This window comes from Telmatherina bonti, assembly GCF_933228915.1.
Source record: "Telmatherina bonti genome assembly, chromosome: 11".
In the NCBI taxonomy this organism is placed as follows: domain Eukaryota; kingdom Metazoa; phylum Chordata; class Actinopteri; order Atheriniformes; family Telmatherinidae; genus Telmatherina; species Telmatherina bonti.
This window is the reverse complement of record NC_136629.1, coordinates 20,389,575-20,411,978: the sequence shown is the minus strand read 5'-3', so window position 1 is coordinate 20,411,978 and position 22,404 is coordinate 20,389,575. Positions and strand designations below refer to the sequence as shown.

General features: G+C 39.9%; 1 protein-coding gene across 1 annotated transcript; it reads right to left on the bottom strand.

Annotated features, from left to right (window-relative positions):
* Window positions 1-279: 279 nt before the first annotated feature.
* egln1a (egl-9 family hypoxia-inducible factor 1a) lies at window positions 280-22,162 on the bottom strand. The gene is made up of 5 exons (XM_079249306.1): window positions 21,145-22,162; window positions 7,013-7,132; window positions 1,318-1,454; window positions 1,165-1,232; window positions 280-1,075 (listed from the first exon to the last, which is right to left on the bottom strand). The coding sequence occupies exons 1-5, from the start codon at window positions 21,847-21,849 to the stop codon at window positions 1,020-1,022; spliced, it is 1,086 nt and encodes a 361-aa protein (XP_079105432.1). The 5' UTR covers window positions 21,850-22,162; the 3' UTR covers window positions 280-1,019.
* Between the last annotated feature and the right edge of the window lie 242 nt (window positions 22,163-22,404).

The following is a 22,404-nucleotide window of genomic DNA, read 5'->3' as shown; positions in this document are numbered from 1 at the left end:
TCATGCAGAATGTTAAATGATTTAAGAAAAATCAACTTGCAAAGCATTTTATGCAATAATTTTGTCTGACCTCACAAACTGATCAACATGAGTCATTACTGACACAATGCATCTGCAGTACTTCAAATGTTTATAGTTGTTTAAGGAGTAAAGATCAGATGTAATGTATCAGGTAATTTGTAAATACTTTAACTGTGCAGCAACTCAATTAAATTCATCCACAGACCCCCCCCCCCCCCCCCCCCCCCCCCCCCAAAAAAAAAAAAAAAAAAAGTGTACAACCAACATCCTGCAGAGGGCGTGCGGACCTCTGTTTTATTTAGAGAAAAGCAGCTCAGGTAGGGAGAAAGCACTGTGTTCCAGTCAAATACCATTTATTAAACTCTTGATAACCTGGTTAACAAATCAAATTGTTAAGATCTCTAAACCCGCAGTGGGCATCTACAGTGCAGCAAAAGAATGAACTCAATCTAAGACCAAAGGAGTTCTGTTGGAAACAGGGTGTCTTTAATTCAGACCGTTTCTCAAATTATTGCAAACTCAAGCACACACACTTTAGCTTATTCTAACAGCCCATTCCGTGTGAAAAGCATAACATGACGCATATGCAAAACACTGTACCTTAAAGGAATTAACTGGAAAAAAAAAGACAGAAATGACAATTTACTCTGAGCTTGACACCTCTCTGAAGCCTTTTTCGGTCAAAATTTCAGTTCTACTGTAAATGCATTCTCCACTGAAATGGTGAGCGCAAAAAAATAAAAACAAAAAAAACCAATAACATACGATCCCTTTCAGTACAATGTTATGACATTCAAGGTCTGCTGGGTTGCCCGAGTTGACAGAAAATGAACAAATATGACTATTTGTTTTATCTCCATAAGATCTTGCACCCACTCGAGCAAGTTTGTTGTGTTGCCAAGTAAAACACACACACAAGCACGCACACACGCTCTCTAGAGGCCACTTTCTTAGGACAGAGCACTTAATGGCTGTTTGCTGAGGATGCAGTCATCCTACTAGCTGGGATCAGATGATTTGTTGAGTTCAACTTTTACTCCTTTATCTCCTGCACCTGCATGCAGAGGATACAAAAGACAATGTTAAAGAAAACAAAGAGTCTTAAAGGGAGAAAGATTGTGTAGTTTCTTTGTTGATTCCCACCTGTTAAGTATTTTTCTTTAGCTCGGGCTCGCTCATCTGCATCAAAATACCAAACTGTGATGGCATACCTGCAAACATAATTAGGGGCTGTGAGTCTCTGCAAAAGCAGCTTGATATTTTGAGCATGTGCAGATGACAGGCTCAGATGCTGACCTTGTTGAGTAAGCGGGCTGAACCTCATGAGGGTTCCGTCTGTCCGACCAGAACAGCAGCAGGCGGTCAAATTTTGGCTCTATGTCGGCAAACTGGGCCTTTCCTTCTGGGAAGATTCGAAGCAGGCCGCCATGTTCCTGGGAAGAGCAGCGCAAGACGAAACGGACACATTAATGTACACAAATTAGGTCAAAGCAAGAGCAGGAAGGTAAAGTGAGACAAAGATCACGGTTTTCGATTTAATCTTCATCAACACCAAGAGGTTTGCCAACAATCAGAGCTCGATGAAAGAAAAGTTTGCTTTCCTCATTTATCAGACAATAAAAGTCCAACCAACATCTGGCCATTTTTGAAATGATCAAAGTGTAACGACAATGTTAAAGGCAGAGGGTTGTCCAACCCTAGGGGCTAGGAGGAAAGCTCAGGATAGGAAGCAGCAGCGGGGGACGGCTTTCCTGTGGAGGGATAGGAAGAATAACTCACAGGAAAACTGCTCAGGCTGGATAAAGGACCTGGAGAGTGAAAAAGCAGATTGCTGCAATTGGGCTGCTTAAAATCTCACACAGCTGATATGATAGGCCCTTCTCTTCACACGCAAGGTCTCAGGGCAGCAATGCTATTCCCATTTTAACAGGGTTGAATAAAGGGGAGTGCCAATGGTGTCACTAAACTAAATCCAAACACAAAAAAGCTCAAAGAAGACAGAAGTGCTTTTGTTTTAGCACGTAATCAGCTCAAGGACCACAGATCTTACCAAGTGTCAGCATGAACGTAAGAAGAGTTCAGTGTGCAGGTCTGCGAATGAGGGTGAGGATGTGTGGATTAAAAGGAACGCAGGATTACCTTCAGCTTCAGGTCTTGACCTTATGACCTCCACACTGAACTTGACTGAAGTAAAATGTCAATGAGCAATAATTTCTTACACCTCATCAGGTGGGGCAATTTTAAAATTAAGGATCATAACCAGTACTTATTTTTGGTCTTTTTATGGGACTCGTAAGCTTCCAAAGTATTGTGTAGTTGTAGCTCTCCATCAGTGTAAAAATGATACTCTAGGTCTGTACATATGTCAACATTTGCACTGCACACACACAAAAGTCACTTAGCAGGTGTGTAAGCGCAGAGTATGAACAGCAACATATGTTTAAAGTTTAATAGTAATATTTCAGTACACAAATGTTATCTATAAACAAACACCTAATCAGCAGATCCTTGAAACTGTTCCCACAACATCGGTCAACGTGACTAATTTGATCGCTGAACCACAAGGTTTTGCAGGATGAATGCAAAGCCAAAAGTGAAACCATAAGATTAGCATGGCATGTTAGATCAAAGGTCAGCAACTAGATTTGACCTGGGGTCAAAACGACCTCTTTACAGCTAACACCTGTTTTTTCTTTTTATTTATACATTTATTTAGATATAATATTTCAAATGACATCATTGTATTCAAATGGAAACTGTAAAACAGGTTATTTGGATGCTGTGTTATATGTTTAACATTGCACCTTGTGTGTGCATTGACAAAAAACTCTTGCAATAAGCTCTTATAAATAGAATCTGGCGGGTGAGACCTAATCTTTGGTGGGACAATTTTGCCCAGCAGGCCACAAGTTGCTGACCACTGTGTTAGATCATTTGCTTCAGCATGATAGAGGAATCTTGTGAACGTAATTAATGGTAAACTAATCAGTAGGTTTGACGTCCTAATTTCCCTATTGAAAACCAATTCCAGTAGTCACAACGTTTATCTGGTTGTCCGATGGATTTAACCAAATTTGTTCACTCCAAGTGTTCAGAGGAAAAGCTTATTTCTTTTTTAAATTGTTTTTCTGTCTTGTGAAGCTACCATTTCCGAGTAAATCCTCTTACTACCTTCTGGCCTGATATATTTTCACAATGCCACTTTTTTTCCTTCTTATATCAGTGTAAATGGAAGAAATATTGTTTACCAGTTCCTTCGAAAACTAGTTTTTTTTAGAAATACTTTCTTAAACTCACAACAGGACAAACACTGAAGAAAGGACCGGCGGTCACGCTGAAGAGAACAAAATATTTTTCCACTTAGTAAAGAGTAAACAAAGTCTTGCCAAGCCTAACATCTCCATGGGAACACCTTGCACTAAAGGAAGTCATATGGTATACCTCCAAAAACCAGTAGGACTGTTATCACTCCCAACAAAGTTTACTGTGAATCAGAGCAGATTTGACAATGTGACTTTATTCAGTGCCCTTAACTGATGGTTAATTCAGATGAACCACACTGTAGTGTCACAAGTCACATGCTATGATTCATATATCTTATCTCCTTTAAAAAGAAGTTCAACAGGTTATCTTTATCATCTATCAAGTGAAATGCCTTCAGTGGATGATTGATTTCCTTCCATTTAGTCATCCTAGCAGTGTTTCTTTTTTTTCTTTTCACAGGAACAGCATGTTTATGTGTGTTTCATGATAGTAGATAATGTGCAACAGTTTAGACTGATGAAACTTTCCCCCTAGTAATTAAGTTTTAATACCTAAAAATGATTTATATCAACCTATAGTAAGCAAAGCAACCAACAACACTAAATATTAAAACTAACCAGAAGTCTGCATCTTTTTTTTTTTTAAGCGAGCTAGCTGAACAGGCATGACGTAACCGAGTTAAATAACACTGAACATTCTAAATCCATGTCATTCTCCCATGGTGACCCAGTATCTAGGCAACCACATTCTATAACAGATAGACCAATAAGCAGCCAATCAGAAACCAAACTCCAATCACTCATATATCCTACAACATTTTAGAACAGGGCTCATCTAAATGACTGAAGGTCGCCACTTGGACATAAATGCCACACGGCAGTTTAGATCATTAACTTGGCCCACATTGTAACTGATGCAAGTAAAAACAGGAAAGGACTGCTGCTGGCCCTGGGTGGTGCTGGATCGGCTGCATGTGTGGAGTGGTGGGGGAGCGTTGACGGGGGTGGGGGGTAGTTGTGGGGCCCTGATCGGGGCCCTCCTATCCCCTGCTCCCCCGGGGGTATCTCACAGGGGACACGTTGGGAAAGAAAGGTGAGGGCGTGCATGAGCCAATGGATGAAGTGGTGAATGAATGTTAGGGTAGAGGGGGGGTGGGGGGATCAGGGTGAAAGAATTTAGGAAAGTGGATGGCCGCTGGGATAGGAGGAAGGGGGGGTGTATGCAGATGGGTGGGGGTGCGTATGTGGGGTTATGTTGGTGGTACAGGGAAGTGATGGGGTGGGTGTACAATGAGGACTGTGAATGTGGATAGAGGGGTGTAGGGAGGTATGTGTGTGTGTAGAGTGGGGTATGCGTGTATGGAAGAATGGGTGATTATAGAGGGAGCAGGGATGTGTGTGTGAGGGGGTGTGTGTGTATAAAGAACGGGGGTAGGAGAGTGTGAGTTTGAGCGTGTGTAAGAGAATGGGTGTATAGGGTGTGTTTAAGGAGGAAGTGTGGATGCGTGTGGGTGTGGGTAGGTGGGTGGGTGCATGTGTGGGGGTGTGTGTGTGTGTGTGTGCACATGTGTGTGCGTGTGTGCGTTTGTGTGCGTGGAGGGTCTTGGTGCTCGGGGAGCGCTGCTGGTGCGCTGGGGTGCGGCCTGGCTGCCGCTCGGTGGCGGTCTGGGGATCCCGGCCCTCCGTCGGTGTGGGCTGGGCCCTCTGCCTGCGGGGGTGGGGGGTTGCTTCTGGGCTCTTGGGGCCGTGGGGCCCACGCTCTGTCTGCCCTGGGTGGCCAGTGCCCGGCGGGGCCGGTCCTCGCTGGTCCGGGCCTGCTGGGGCCTGTTCCCCCTGACTGCGGGGGACTCTGGCTGGGACCCCCCTCTGCCTCCTCCTGGGTCGGTGCATGGCTGGCTCCAGGGTGGGGCGGTTGGGGTCTGCGCCTGGGGATGGCTGCCGATGGCCCTGGTCTCGGGGGTACTCCTGGCGTGCCTCTTGCCTTTGTGTGGGAAGGGTCACACTGGCTTGATCACCTTTTCCGGAACACGTTCCACTCTGCATGTTCTGCATGTGACACAGTCACCGAGTTGTCTGCAGGTTTATTCACTAACAGCAGCTAGTTTTCTCATTTCTGTTTGTTTCTCATTTATATTTAACTTTTTAGATTCATAGTTTAGTTACTATGATCTAAAGTTGGCTTGTATGTGTATGTATATGTGTTAATACTGGCGAGTGCGTATATGTTTGTACGTATGTATGTGTGTGTATGTGTGTGCATAGAGGTGTGTGTGTATATGTATGTATGTGTATATGTATATGTGTACATATGTATATATATGTGTATATATATATATATATATATATATATATATATATTATGTGTGTATACGTGTGTGTATATGTATGTGTGTGTATGCGTGTTTATGTGTGTGTATATGTATGTGTGTGCCTGTATGTGTGTATGTATACATCTGTAGGTTGTTTTCTTTCTTTTTGTTTTTGGGTTATTTTTTAGTTGTTTTTTTCTCTCCCTTTTCTCTCCCTTTATCTCTTTCCCTTTTCTTATGAGGTGTTTTTTCTCCTTTCTCTTTCTGTCTTTAGTCTGTCCTCTCTGGTCCAGCAGTACAAACTCTACAATTCAAACAACAATACAAAATAAACATAGAAATAAAATAAAATTCAGAAAGTCAAGGGGATCATTATATCTATAAAGCTTCCCCTGGCAGAGAAAATTTGCTCAGCAGAACACAGCATCCAGACCATCATTCTGCTTGCCTAAATGCTGGACAAGACAAAAAAAACAAAAAAAAAAAAAACAAAAAAAAAAAACAGGAAAGGATTGACAACACATAAACAGACCAAAACTGTGTTGAGCAAGTTGAAGTGATGATAGGGAAAAGATGTAATGCAAAAGAGCAAGCTAGACTGAAAGGTACATCTTTTAGCTGTTTTTTTGTCATCCAAACAGATCAGTCAGGTGTTCTCAATGTGTGTTTTGTCATGTTTCCAGTTTCACAGAGAGGCATCAAAGTGGTCACCTTTACAGTAACAGGATTTTGTCATGAAAGCTGCTGTTGCTTCCTGGTTCTCAGCATCCTGTTTGTCTCATATCAAGAAGTGAGCTTCTTTACTGCTTCTCAGACGATGCTCAACTTATTACACGACAACCTGACCTTTTTAAATAGCTTGGCCTGACAGGACAGTGAGCTTAAAAACACTTCTAATTTATAATATGGTAAGATAAGTTGAACTTTCTTATATTCAATTTGAATTCATATGCAGAAATATATTATTTATGTACAAATTTCCCTTCAGAAGACATCGGTTTAATGAACAAAATAAATCAAATCCCAAAATGATTCTTCCCAGGTTTCTTTTTCAGCCTGTAAATGCCTTCATCTGCACAGAGAGCAGGTGTGTACACTTGCATAGGGGTGCTCGTCTACTTTACTGGGTCAGACTAGAATAGCAGGATCTTTAAGTTTTAATGGGATTAAATATGGGAAGAGCTATACAGCATGCACTAACATGAAAACATTACCATTTATTCTCCAAAGGTGTGCTCTATGAAGGCAGTAGGATGGAGGGTGACAGCTGACCACAGAAACAAGTAAGCTGACACGTCACATGTTCATGACAGGAAATCAGACTGACACAAATATTCCTGATAATTTTCTTTCTGACTGAAAAGTACTGATTTACTATTTATTATCAACAAGTATGTACTCCATATACCGCTTCCCTACCTTGGCATTCCAATCTTTATTAAGGTAATATATGCATGTGACACACCGCCCATCACCATTGGGGTTATCCACATGGCGCACATAGCCTGTTCCGTTTCCAGGGTAACACGCCACCATTGCCTGAAGAGAGGAAGATGAAAAGTGTGATTAGTAAAAACAGATACGCTGTGGCACAAGCAAAAACGTAAGCAGACGCAGGCTAGATCTCCTGTGTCGTCAAAGAAGAGACTAAAGGGACAGAAAGAAAAGTCAAAGCACAAATCCCTGTCTAAATGAGGATCAAGTGAGTCAGAACCAGAACTGTGGAATTGGATTTGTTGGCTTGTGATGTGAATGCAGCCTTTAACTTCACTGTATTGCTGTCTCACCTGCACCAGGACTGAATCAAGGCACAAACTGCTGCTTAATAATAAACTTTAAACCACTGCGAAAATAAACCGGAGGTATCGTGCCACACGTAAACTTCCCATTGCCTTTTCCTGCTCCATTGGCAGATGCATGATCTGCCTGGGTGTTGGCAGTGAACCCCAATGAGCTCTTGTAAACTTCATGAAGTAAACAGCGAGCGCAGGCACTCAAATGTGGCAAAGTGCCCCTCATGAATAAGATATGCAAGTGGTGACTTGCACAGTGTTGGATGACACAGAAATATTTATATCAAAAATGAAAAGTCTAAGGATAACATGATTAATGAAAAAAAAAAAAATCCATCTCTCTTGATATCTTGAAACACTGAGGTTTCACACTGTAGATTACAATAAAACTATTCTATTGTCCGACTGACTTGAAAGTAAAGCCGACAAGTCGAACATGCACAGAGGCCAGATTCAGCCCTCATACACAGCTGCATCTATGCAGTGATATGACAGGCAAAAGGCAAGTTCATCCACATTCTTTCATGAACTTGCATCAACATTAACCATGGCAACATTATTATAAACACAATAAACTAAACTTCCAAGTCTTGTTATAAACTATAAATGAAAGAAAAAAAACTTTTCTGTCACCAATGAAGAAATGACACATTTTTCCTAAATACCAAAGTGGTCACATCCAATAAGAGCAATGATAGTCATTTACTTTGCGCACATGCTTGTGCAGGACAGCACAACTGATGGTAGTTGCTTGCGTCAGTCCACATTGTGCTCACATCTTTTGCGTGATGCAGGTTACCACTGGAATGCATAGTATCAGGGCCTTGAAAGCCGAAAAACAACAAACCTCCAACAGAAAGATTGTGTGTGTGTGTGTGTGTGTGTGTGTGGCATGGTGATGCTTAGTCTGGCTGGATGAACACTGAAAGAAGAGGAAAAAAATGGGTGGGTCTCAGAAGAAGCGGCTGCTGAGTGAGGGGCGCAGACTGACAAAGGGCTTCCTGTCGGTAAGACGCAATACAGTACGCTTTTCTGCGTTTGCATGAGTGTGTGTGAAAAAGAGACGGGGAAAGAGAGAGAGGGGCACAGAGACAGAAAGCAGAGGGGGTGGGGCTTAACCAGAAGAGAGGAGTGAACTGCTGTAAACTTTGACTCCTGGCCTCTCTCCAGAGGGAGCAGTATTTTAATGGTTGTGCTACGTGCAGAGCGTGAGTGAGAAGGTTGGCTGATTTTTGGCTGTCACCCTTCCCACCCATAACAGCTTGGCTCTCTGCAAAGCTCGAGATGGATAAAAGTGTGGATATCAGGGCGGGGGGTGTGCGTAGGCTGAATTAAGTTTAAAGTGCCTCATCGTTGTGCAAAAACTGGGACAAAGCAGTTTTGCTTTTTCACTTCCCTTAACTGGAAATTATTAGAAATTCCATAAATGTACTGCAAGAAAGATTATTTTCAATGCACACTCAGCTATGCACAAGTTTTTGTATTGCATGTTGGATTGCGTGACACATATGCTTTCTGACAAACTTATAGCTCTTTAAAAAAAAAAAAAAAATCACAAAAGACATAAAAATAAAAAAACAAAGTGGAAATGAAAATATCACTTTTAAAGGTACACACATGAATTATCCGCAGGATTTACATGACACTGTAATGCAGTGTTATCTAGAAATGCCAACCTTGTATGGAGTGCTGTTTAATTCCAGTTTGCCTTTCATGTGATCTGGTCATGAGAACCGAACAAGCTGAAGCACACAAAAGAGACACAGCTTAAAGATAAAATCCTCATTCAGGAAAGGCAGAAAATCTTGATGAAAGTAGAACATTTACACAACCTCACAGTGTAATAAAATTTAAACAAAATAAAACTTGAAGCTTCTCCACAGCAAAAAAGGCTTTACAGCTGCAAAAGTTTGAGCAGGTTGATGCAAAAGACTCTAGTCCACCAAACGTTGTCACAAATGACAAAGTCATGGCAGTACTCTGAAACGGCTATGACAGAAAAATACTTTCATCTCAACATCCTTCCCACTCAGCAGCATTTCCGTAATTGCCACTGTCACCCCTGAACTTTAAAACCATTTGAGCCTCCATTCTTTCAGCCACTTACTCTTCCGCGTTCCACCACGGCCCTCATTAAGAAGCTGACCTTGCGCTTCATGTTGTTTGTTTACATTCCACAGGCACAGTTTCAGAGGCCAACTGGCATTTATAAACAGGGAACAAGAGGAATAGAGGTCACCAAAGCAAGCTCTGTGGGGGCTTTACTGAGGCCACAGGGGTGGGGTGTGGGGGCAGTCTGCCACACACACATCAATATAACCAGAGTACAAAAAATTCTAAATATTATTGCCAAATAATTTACACCTAATACTTGGATATACAAACAGTGTTGAAAGATTAGTGTCATTTACAGACTGTTTTATAAGTGTTCCTCCAGCGTGTCATTACCAACTGTTTACTGCAAGAGTTAACTTTCAGACACACTTATTTATATATTTGTCAACAATTCAACAATCAGTAGTTTCTGTCTTTACAGTCTTAAAATCTGAGGTAGAAATGGAGGTTCTTCAGTGTGTCAATTTAATCTTTTCTGCTGTTGATTTTTGTCCAACATCCTTCAATTTTCCACACTAACTGCAACCCTAAACTTAACACGAGTCAAGTTATAACTGATTGAGCTGTAACACACTAGTCATATCAGATTAGCTCTACTAACAGTGTAAGCATACTGGCATCTGTGGTATTCTATATATTTTTACCAGTTCACTTTGCTGTAATGATAAAAACTCACAAATATCACAATATTTTACATTTAAGTAAATTAGACAAAATGTGTAGAGGAAATTATTAAGTGTGAAAATGTGATTTCTCCATATTTAATATGGCAAGTTCAAGCATTAGACCAAGTTCAGCTGCTTATTGCTTTATTCTCTAACTAATTTTAATCAGACAACAGCACGCTTGCAGTTAAATTATTCTAAATAACTTGTCTTATATTACAATAAAAGCAAACGTGGGTAAAATACTTGCTTGTTGACCAAAGCTCATGTTAAAATGAAATTACCCCCATGGGAAAGCATACCGGTAAATGCAATTGGTGGAATTAAAAAAAAAAAAAAAAAAAAAAAAAAAAAAAAAAAAAGAAGAAGAAGAAGAAAAACCCTGCTGATGCGCCCTGCATAATTTTACTAGACCCTTTATCATGGCACTTATTTAGGATCTTTAAAAAAAAAAAAAAAAGTGTTTTTTTTCTTTGTTTTGATTTTGATTTTTATTTTAAGCTGCAGGGTTATGACTGAGTGCAGGTAGCTTTGGTCCAGAAAAGATATGAACTCCTGGTGGATGATTTTCTTCTCAGGCATCCACACAAAGAAGTTTCCTAACTCTGCATGGGATGTAATAAATGTTTGTTTTTACTGCATTATAATCATTTAAAAATCCAGTTTGGCAGACAAATGACTGTGGAGTCTGGACTATGAGAAAAGCACACATCTAGGCTCTTAATGTTTTCAATTCTCTTATACTCCTTTCTGGCTGTGATTCCCCTTCTTTCCACTAACTGTAGAACTTTACCAGCTTTTCCTTTGAGATGACAGCTTTGGATTGGCACGCACATCTCTATGTGCAGTCAATGACAGTGCTATTTTCCTGTCAGGTACAGACTTTTTATTTCTAAAACAAAAAAGCAAAAATAATTAAATAAGAAAGAGAGAGAGAAACTGTTTGCTGTCAAAGTGCAGACAGTGAAGAAGGAAAAGAAGTTTTCCAAGCGTAATGGAGAATCACATGACTTTTGGGCTGCATTCTCGCTGCAATTACGTTTTATTTAGTCTCGTCTCCCAGATGACTTCACACAGAGCAGTCACATTCAATTACTTCTGTGTTTTAAAAATCAAAGCAGTTAAAAAAGTATGAGTTGCAGTTCTGTATGCTATACTTTGTAGACGTGACAATGCATCACCAGCAAAGAATCTCTTGCTAGGAAGTGCATGTAAGAACAGCATCCATGAAAGAACGACTGAACTGTAAACACACTTTGTCCATGAGTGAATGACGAAAGCATGAGCTCAGCCATTATCAAGCCCAAACTTTGTGATTAACTTTGTAATTAAAACAAACAGCCAGCGTTAACATTTTGTCCTGTCCATCGCGATATCTTTATACTTTCTGCACCTTATGTGGGATGGAGGACATTACATGCTCCGTGTTGATCTATGTGTTGTAGTGATTTTTGTCAGCTGTACTGTACCTTATAAATGTATGCAGATAGAGATGTCATTTATTTTAAAATTAATAAACACACTTAAACATATTATTTAATTAAACAATTCATTAAGATATTGTTAAGCATTGTCTATATAACAACATCTGAGCTGTACAGCAGAAGAGTGCAACTATTTCAAGGTAACGGAAACAAAGTTACACCACATGCATGTGTTTCAGGTTGTGTTGATTTGTTTTTGTTCTGTGTGAGTAGCAGAAAAGAGGTACCTCATGCAGTAAGTATGGCAGAGGAAGATATACTCCCTCCAGATTTAGCCATCTTTGTTGGATTTCTTTGGTAAAAGATGAGAGAGAGAAAGAAAAGGATTGCATTATCATTGTGGAGCACTGCTTGCAAGCCTGTGAAGCGTTACATGAAATGTTGCAGAAAAGGAGGAAACGCATCCAACATATTTCATCAAATTCTAGCTTAAAGTAAAAATAAATGCTCCTTAATTTGCTTAAATTGCTGCTTAAATTGTGCTAAAATTAACATTTACTTAACAAAACATCAAAATGAAATATGTCAATTGTAATTTTCTAATTACATACCACTGTGGACTTGGGGCACAGCAACGCATTTAGCAGCGGTCGCTGAATGTTAAATTATACTCATGTGAAAAATCTAAAAACATAACTGACCCGGTATGAGATCAATGCCTTGTATTTGTCAGTATGCAATGGCATATAGAAGAAAATGTATTTAATTTCAGATATATGGTTTTTTTTTTATTTATGTTCACTGTTCCTGTACTACTCATGTTTGAAACAGCAGTGTTTCCGCTCAGTGAAAATCTTCTAAGAGGTTTTTTTCTTGTGTTTGAAAATTCTCCACCTCAGTTTAAAAGGAAATGCTCAAAAACATTTTTATTATGTATTTTACAGAAAGTCATGCCAGAGGTCCTGTATACTTTTCCATCTTTCTTCCCTGAGAGAAATTTTGGTCAATATGTAGTTATTACACATTATTTACAGAGCAAAGAGGATGAGACTTCTTGGTTATTTTACTTTGTTTTTATATTATGTTTTTATCACAATAAATAAATAAATGAACAAAAAAAAAAAAAAAAAAAATTAGAGACCTATAAAGAGTGTTCATGTGATTCTTACATGTTGAGAAAATAATGCATTATAAATAATTGTGAAAATTAAAGAACTGTGATTACTTCTTTCAGAAATAATCATAACCTGAAAAACACAACATCCCTATAAGGAAATTAGCACTTTTAATGACGCTCTTAATGTATATACATTTTCACCTTTACTTAATGTACGCTTTTTTTTTTCAACTGCTAGAAACATTTTTAGTGTGAAAATGAGAAACTATGTGTACTGGTGTATGTATGTCATATTTTAAGTCTGTCAATATTAATATGTGTTTTTCTGAAATGTCTCTTTCTCGCTAACTCACAGCACTGACTGACCACTGGATGCTATCTGTTTATTACACTACAAGCGCTGATTCGAGCCTTGAACTGGGGTGGAGCAAAACGGAAAAGCTGCAAGGGGTCCGCTCACTTCACAGAAGAGATGCTTATCCTAACAAGAGCACAAACAGTTGGGACTGAGACCTTATGCTGCAGACCACTATGGGAACAGAAACAGTTTGGATCCCAGACAGGGATAACTCACTGTTTTATCTGTCAGACAGTGGTGCTGCCTCAGAGGAAGTCCTGCTTTAAAGAAATGGCCTAGTTTACTTTTATTATTTACAGTAGGATGTGAACAATAGAGGAACATATATACAGCAACAGTGTTGCTCTTTATCCTTCACACGCAGCAGCGGAAACAGGCACAGTTTTCTGGTAGTACACAAATGCTCTAAAGGTAGATGCGTGAAGTTACAAATCTAAATACATCCGCCTACAACAAACAACGGATGATTACATATGTTCATATCATGATTGCTTAATTCTTCATTTGGAATACACTGATAGAGAGGACCCCCCCCCCCCACACACACACACGAGGTGCTCTGTTTATACTGTTGTACTTGTTCACACAGATCTCATATCTTTCTCACTGTAAAAATAAATAAAAAAAACTATCTTGTTAAAACAATATTTGAAATTATACACACATTAATAAAAATCTCTACTAAATGTATGAAACAAGCCACCCTGTACACCATGTAATCAATGCCAAACACACTCGCTTTAATCACTGAAACTAGATGGTAAAATATGAATAACTGTAAAAAAAATCTGCCAGAGACTCAACAGAAAGAAATAATAAAAACAGCATGTGTCTGTTTGTCTTAGATGACTCATTTGAAAGTCAGCTGAATTTATTCTGCAACTGGATCGGTCGAACACTTTCTGTTTAAGTAATTCCAGCGTGGGCATCAAGAGATTATAGCTTGAAAAAAAAAATCTGAATGTTAAGGCCATTTTCAGTCAATAGTTCACCACATAACAGACAAGAAACCAAAGCTTATGAATCCAACAGCAGTACAACATGCCTAAATGCATCCTGATCAGTAGGCCTGAATGGTATGTGGAAAAAAAATTGAATTGCAATTTTTCTCACCAATGTTGTGATTTAATCTTTTAAATTCCACCTTGTGTTCAGTGTTCATGCAGAAATATACTTTCTATGCAAGATAGAAGATTATCACGATATCAAAATATGAACTGCTCTATATTTTAGGAAGAGCACAAGTTGAGATAAATAGCTTCACTTTAAAGTTGTTGAACCCTCTCATCAAGAAAAGTTGAGGGTCTTTGCATCCCCCATGGATGCAGAACCCATCTGAAATTAAGAGGAAGAAGAGTAACTATTGCTTTCTCTTAAGTCCTTTACTAACACCCTGCTACTCTGTCCTCTCTGCCCTGAAGCTAGGCATAGGCATGCAACCTGGATTGGCCGCTGTGTCACAGGTAACTGTGCTCTTTGTGAATTGTTAATCTTAAATTGCAATTTTAATTTAACAATTTCTCACTCAGCCCTACTATTTAAACAGCACGTCAATGCGCCAATTGTAATCATGCAAGTGTCTAATTAGACTAAAACATTAATCACTTTTTGTCAAGATGTTGCAATAAAGCCCACCTCAAACATGTCATAGATCATTTTCACTGTCATGCACCACCCATCATAAATCCTCCAAGTTCTCAACTTCAACTCCACAGCTGCAAAGAGTTAAAAACAAAGACTTCCTTCTCAAGGCGTTCATGGCCAGGTGCTGGTTAGATGATCAGGGCATAGGAATAAGAAACTAACGTGCTGGAAATGAAAAGGAAATTTCAACTATATAAATGTATAAATAAATAAATAAAAAATAAAAAAATTAAAAAAAAAATATATATATACACTACTCACAAAAAGTTAGGGATATTTGGCTTTCAGGTGAAATTTATGGAAAATGCAATATGTTCATGCTACAGTGATATAATATAAAAGTAAGACATTTAAGTAGAAGGATGCACGACTGATTTCCTCATCTCAAAAAATTCATTCAACACAAAAGGTAACAACAATGGTAGTTACACCACAACAAAAAATTTGAACGTCTCAATATCTCGTCATGTGCCCTTGAGCATCAATTACAGCTTGACAACGACGTCTCATGCTGTTCACAAGGCAACTTATTGCCTGCTGAGGCATGGCATCCCACTCTTCTTGAAGGGCAGCCCTCAGGTCATTGAGGTTCTGGGGTGCAGGGTCTCGAGCCTCTACACGACAGATCAGCTGATCCCACAGGTTTTCAATGGGATTCAGGTCTGGAGAGAGTGCAGGCCGTTCCATTTGAGGTACACCAGTCTCCAACAGCCGTTCCCTGATGATGCGGCCTCGATGAGCAGGAGCATTGTCGTCCATGAAGATGAAATTAGGCCTGTGCTGTTCATGTAGGGGCACAATCACTGGATTAATGATGTTATTCAGGTAGTATGGGCTTGTCACCGTACCATTCACAAAGTGTAGGGCAGTTCTGTACCAAGTGGACACCCCTGCCCACACTGTAACACCGCCACCACCAAAAGCTGGCCTGGTGACAACAGTGGCTGATGCATAGCGCTCTCCCTGACGTCTCCAACATCGTTGCCGGCCATCATTTCTGCTCAGTGTGAATCGACTTCCATCAGAGAACAGGACTGAGGCCCACTGGTTCCTCGTCCAGCGTAAATACTCCCTGGCCCATGCAAGACGATGATGCCTGTGCCTGGTGGTGTGGTCAGGTACCTGTGCAGGTCGTCTAGCACGCAGACCGCAGGAAACGGTTTCGAATGGTCTGACGTGACACTTGGGTGCCTCTCACCTCTCTTAAACGTGCCTGGAGTTGAGTGGCATTCATCATCCGGTTTCTCAGGGCAGTGTTCACAATGTAGCGGTCATCCGCACGGGATGTGGCCAAAGGACGTCCACTTCTAGGCCTTTCTGTGACTCTTCCAGTCTCTCCATATCTCTGTTGCAACCTGCTGATGACACTCTGTGACACTCCAATCTCAGTGGCCACTTCTGTCTGAGAACGTCCTGTTTGAAGCATCGCAATGGCAAGGGACTGTTGTTCCATTGTTAGGTGTCGTCTTGGTCTCATGATGTCAAAATGTGAACAGCATGATGAGGACAACTGTTTAAACACCAGCTCTAATTGAACCAGGACATTTATTGGTCAATTCAAGGATCACACACCTGCCGTGATTTTTGCCGTTAAGCTCCTTGTTAGAGAACAGCAACTTGTGCAAAATTTATTGAAACATTTAACAGTGGGACATGTGCATTTAAAAGCTTAGAGAAGATCACATTAAGTTCACCTGTACAGGTTTGAATGCATTTTAGGCTTGTTGTGAAATTTCACCCAAAAGCTGAATATCCCTAACTTTTTGTGAATAGTGTATATATATATATATATATATATATATATATATATATAAATTTTCTCTTTTTTTTTTCACCAGAGCATTGCTTTAATAATTTTATGCATGTAAAAGTGTGTAGGCCAAGCTTTAAATGCAGACCTTTTGTATTTTTTCCTATTGGTGTGTCACACATGGTTTAAGACGTAATGGTTTCATACTAATCATAGGAAATATAATGACAGACCAATTACAGAGTGTTTACAGAGAGGGCAGGTTGCACTTGGCATATGTGAAAATGATGGGTAAGTTTGTGCTCTGACTATAAGCAATAAGCAGGGAAAAAAAAGACATGCAAGGTGCTGGCACCTCAGTCATGTTGGCACTGCAAGCGAAAGGAACAAATGCCGAGCTCTGCCTACAGCATAATATACAGCCGGCTCCAGAGCTCATAGACGCGCCATCACATGACTTCCTCTCTTCTACAGCTTTAGGATTTAGGTCAACGGTCAACTTTCCTATGATAGTGCACGCGTTCACACGATAAAATGACTCATGACAAAGTAGCACTGCTGGTAACCATGAAAATTGTGCTCCATCAATCCCAACTCCCAAGTGGTGTGGGGATAGATTCTGAGTGTGGAGACATATGATCAACAGATAAACCTGATAAGGCTGTGTTAAATAATAGTGCTGTTTAAATGTTCTATTCTTGTTTTAGTTGACAACATTGAGTATTTTTACAGAATACGAGCAAAAAGAATGACAACATTGTACTTAAACTACAGCTACTTGAAAACTGCTTACAAACTGCCAATTTGATTTACATTTAGCAGAAAAATGATACAACCCTTTAACAAAACTGTGACCCCAAAGATTTTATTTTTTTCTCACTCCTACTACCACCCAGCATGACACATGTGGTAAATATAGCATCTTCCATGAATCTGTCAATCATCTTTACAAGCATAGTTTGATGAAGAAAACTACAAATCACAAACTGCAATTCCTTATGATCCTTCTGCTAAATTACTTCATTGTGTCCTGTTTCATATACTTTTTATATTTCTGTATTTACTTATTTTTGTTGTATTTTACTTAATTTCATCATTCTGCTGTAAGGTGACCGTGAGTGTCACTCATAAGAGCCCGGTCCTGGCTGAATGACTTAATATTTGGGTTGTTGTGGTAAATGTATCTGTATTTAGATTTTCCAATACAGAATGTGTTCAGTAAGGAAAAAGATGACGTACAGAGTTCTTAGATAGACGAGCAACTGCCCACTACTGCTAAAGCCTCTGGCTAGTGGATCTTATGGGTAGTGACAGATTTAAGGAGAAACAAGAGCTTGAAGACACTCTTCTTTGTTAAAAAAAAACTCCTGTTTGGGAGCACTTCAGCTTCCCAGCGAAGTAAGTTAATGAACAAAGACAAGTGGATAAGTTGAAGCAGTCTACTGGTCTCGTCCCCAGCTGATTTCTAGATCCATAGCCCTGCCTCTCTTTACATGTGGATGGAAGCGCGCTCTTGCTAAAAACTCGTTCTGGATGAATTGTGCTCAACCCTGATATCAACATGGCAACCATAAAGGCCTTTTTTCCCCCCCTGTAGTGTTTAAATAAAGAAAAAGAGCATTAAATATGTTCTTATATTTATATTTTTCAAAAGTAAATAGTGTAAATGGTTGAAGAGTTTAATTTGAATGAAAGCGTGTGCTCACAACTGTTTAATTAACCAAACATGTCAGAGCCTTGCAGCTAATCATGTTACTTCCTCTTTACAGCAAACAAGCAATTCAAGTTTTACTTTTAAAACAAAACCTTAAACTGTGGATTGATTTAATATTTTGTTTGAATGAACTATCTCTATTTTTCTTTTAAAACCTCCCTTATAATATCTATGTACAGATACTGTTGTCCATTAAAACAGAAGGGGCATATCTCAATTTATGCCAAGTTTTTATTTATTTAAAAATCTTTTATTATTTACAGCAAGCTCTTTTTTTTTTTTTTTTTTTTTTTTTTTTTTTAAATTTTTATTTTAAATCTGTTTAAACATGTCTCTGTTTACACCATATTGGAGCAGTTTTGCATTTGTGCCCTTATTATAACCCCTAAAAATAAAAAAATAAAAAACCTGTGACATTAAGTATTATGTAAATAAAATTATTGTAATAACACTATATTTATCATCAATCAATGAATAACATTTATGATGCGAATGTTTCCTAATATGCTACTGTTTTAAAATGCAACACATACGAATGTTCAGTGTGCAACAATGAGTGACAAGACAATCGTGTCACTGAAATTAGCTTCTTCAGTTTCCAGATAGCCCTGTAATGAATTTAGAGAGCATTCAGCAGGATATACAAGGAAACATGTCCCACTGTCTATGACTTCCCACAATGTTATCAAGTGAAAAAAGGAAGTAGAAACAATGACATTTAATAACTATTTGGGCAAAATCTTTTCCCTCAGTTGCTGCCAGTGCAAAATGTGCTTACATTGTGTTGTATCCTTTTGAGCCATTGATACTTACAGCCCTCCATTTGTGCAAGTCATGCTGATTTTTTTTTGGTTTCAGTCCAGCCATGTGTTTGGAAAAGCAACTAGGGCAGTAGGCGAGGAAGTCAAGTCCACAGCAGCGTTGGACTCTGGACAGCTGCGTGGAACAACAGAACCTGAAATAACGCCGTTTCTGAATATTGTTTAGCATCTAACGAGAACCAGTCAGGAGAGAAAACAACATAAGTAGACTGGAGGAGCACCCTAAAAATAACAGCATGCAGCAGTTGGAGCTCTCTGCCAGCAGTGAAAAGAAAATACTTCAAGCAAGCAATGCCTCGGGCTTCAATTTAGTGTAAACTTCACCACCAGGGTCCTTAAATGTCAAGCACTGCTATGACGTGGCAGGGAAATTGAATAAATATACAATAACGACGACATTCAATGTGGTTTGCTACTTCAGATGTAGATTTTTCTCTTATGCAATTTGTGTCCTTCAAGTGTCTGACTTTCGTGCCCATCTTTTTCAAACAAACTTAAGAATGACCATGCCTCAAGTTCATAAACACAACCCTCTTCAAAAACTGATCATCTAGGTAACTAAAAGCTCCACTTTATGTTTAACAGAAACAACAAAAACAAAAAAATAAAACATAAAGAAACTTCAATAAATACAATTCTAAGATTAACTGTATGCATGCAGAAAAAAAGAGTTAATTAAATCTGAGTCTATTCAACATGTCAACTTATTTTTCAAAATTAGCAGTAAAAAGAGTTTTGGCTTAACTTCTATTTAATAAAATACTGACAATCCCTAAAGTGCATTTCCCCCACCAGAGGATGCAGAGGAGGGAAGCTGGGAGCAGCTCAACTCCTCCTGGGATAGTTCCATGTTACAAGGTCATGGTGACCAGATCTGGTTAAAAAGATGGGCTGCAAGTCACCCGCAACACAACGGCCAAGATGGAGCCTCACAGACATGACTCAGGGCTGACGTAACTTGCTTTTTCAGAACACACACTCGTCAGTCTGACACTAAAAAGAGCATGACAACAGATATTCTGGTGTATATTTTAACCATGCTGATCAATGTCTCTGGGGTGAGAACAAGATCACTGGTCACATCATTTTTTCTTAGAAAACACCTATGTAACTTAGAAGCTGAACACTCCTTCTCTCATGCAACTCAACTCTTGAAACCCACAGGTCTTCCTTTTGTTTTGGAAATGCTTTGTCTAAGCAATAAGACTCTTTACTCAAGAGAAATCATCACTAGTCCACCACCTCATCACTGCCTGCTCAGGCTGCATTGGTCAGCTCTAGAACAACGCAGTGTAAATGATTCACAGCGCTATCCAGCTTCTGGCTACTGCTTTTAACATTTTTGCAGCACCTTTACATGTAACTTGCCATTGGCTTATTATTAAACTCAAATAAGTGTGTGATTTTGTCATCTGCACACAAATGCTGCAAGTATTGCCTTGCTAAAAAGTTAATATAACCAGCTGGAACTGTTCTGGGGGCTGACACTATCACCCCCCATTACATTCACTGCACTTACCTATATGGCGTGCTTATTATAGAGCAGATTTAGTCAGATGCTAATATATTCAACTTCAAAATCATGTTGGAGATCTGGGGACAAACTTCATGTTTAGGATACTAAAACACCTTTATAATTAAGTTGCTACTACACACATTTTATTCAAATCAAGTATCTCTTATTACTCAAGGAAGGTTTAAAGCTGGGGACGAGGTTTTGTAACATATATGCTTAATTAAAGTCATTTATTCTTTAGGTTGTAGCCACTGTTGCAGTCAAGTTTATTTTTCCAATTACACAAGAAATGAGCTTTGTGTGTGTGTGTGTGTTGGTATAAGGTATCTTTCAACCTTGAGAGAGTACCCTCTTATAAAGAAAGTTAGGCATATTTAGAAAAACTAGAAAGATGCATCACACTCTAGACCCCAAGAGTTGTTAAACCTGTCTGGACCACTGATTTAAACTTCTGCTGCATCATGTTAGACGGTGATACCAGGCAATACTTCTATTTTTCTCAATAAGACCTGGTTTTATGTCCAAACTAGTGTGGCAGGCGTAAAACCATCAAACTGGCAAACTTCTAGTTCCTGTGGGACAAATGCACAATATTCAGTGTCGATTGTGTACCTATACCTGTTGCTATACTTACTTTTGTCCTTCCATTTATAGTGTAGTTTCCCAGGTTGCCATTGCAATGTCTGATTAGATCGTCCATGCGACTCATCAGAAAGAGGATCTTCTCGCAGCCAGCCTCCCTCCCCTCTATCCACACGATTTTGTCCCCTCTGATGTCTTTAGTAGAGTCACTCTTTTGACTGACCAACTGGCCATCTGTGAACTTGCCAGTCTTGTGCAGGGCCTTCACATTCTCTAAAACGCCCAACCCAGTCTCTGTCCCTAAAAAACTGTCCACGAAACAGATGCCGTGCTTGTTCATGCACGGGATGATGTACTCGATAGCAAGTTTCTGAGCCGATGAGCTGGACTGTCCATTAGGTGTGGTGGCGTTGCTGGACCGGTCTTCTCCCGCTTTATCTCTGACTTCAGGTGCTTCTAAGTTTGGGGTTTGTGGGAAGGATATCGGTTCCGCATGCTGGGAGCTTTTCTTTTCTCGGTTCTTCTCTTGAGTTTTGTTGTTTTCCGTCGGCGGACCCTGTCCGGGATTCAGTTTGGGAAGGAGAGCCTTGTCTGCCTCCTTACAAATGAGCTTGTGCTCCTTCCAGTGCTGCTTCTGATGCTCCTTGCTACAGTAGAAGGAGTTCCGGCACCTACCACACTTAAGGAGGTTCTCCATTTTCCCACAAAGTTCACAGTACTGTTTGTCTCTTTCCAAATCACTGTGCTGCTTTTCCATGTTGGAGGCTGTAGCAGCTGTACTGCTCCTTTAATTCCGATCCTTCACACGCGCCCTGCTAGCCGACAACTTTGTAAAAGACCCGCAGCCTCTGCCTCGCTACACCGAGCGAAACGGAGAAGTAAAACTAACAACCTCGCCATTTTGTCACACTCATTCCGTCTCTAGATGTTGTATCAGTGATACACTGCGACAATGGGCCCCCAAGGCCGAGCAATCAAACGTGGTTCGAGGTCTTCGGGAGGCATTTCGGCAGGTTAGCTGTCGGTGTCCATATAATGCATGGCGCAGCGCAGCTCCGTTGTGCTGTTTTCCCGTTGCTCAGCCCCCCTCTGACGTAACACACAAGTCCCGCCTCCTGCGGTACCTTCAGGAGCTGTCGGACAAATAAACAACATTTCCAGCACGTGGGAGATCCAGGACATCATATCGTGGCTGCTCCCAACATGTGCTTACAGATAGAGTTAATCATTAAAAAAAGATTTAGTTGGTCACTGCTTGCATACGTACGTGCAGTGCAGGAGACATTGTCATATGATGCTACCTGTTTCAGTT

Excerpts from the sequence above, each read along its gene's own strand:
- egln1a (XM_079249306.1), bottom strand. The coding sequence starts at position 21,849 with ATGGAAAAGCAGCACAGTGATTTGGAAAGAGACAAACAGTACTGTGAA. Across the intron at positions 1,455-7,012 it reads ATAAAGATTGGAATGCCAAG|GAACATGGCGGCCTGCTTCG; the intron begins GTAGGGAAGCGG and ends TGCTCTTCCCAG. Across the intron at positions 1,076-1,164 it reads TAAAGAAAAATACTTAACAG|GTGCAGGAGATAAAGGAGTA; the intron begins GTGGGAATCAAC and ends CTCTGCATGCAG.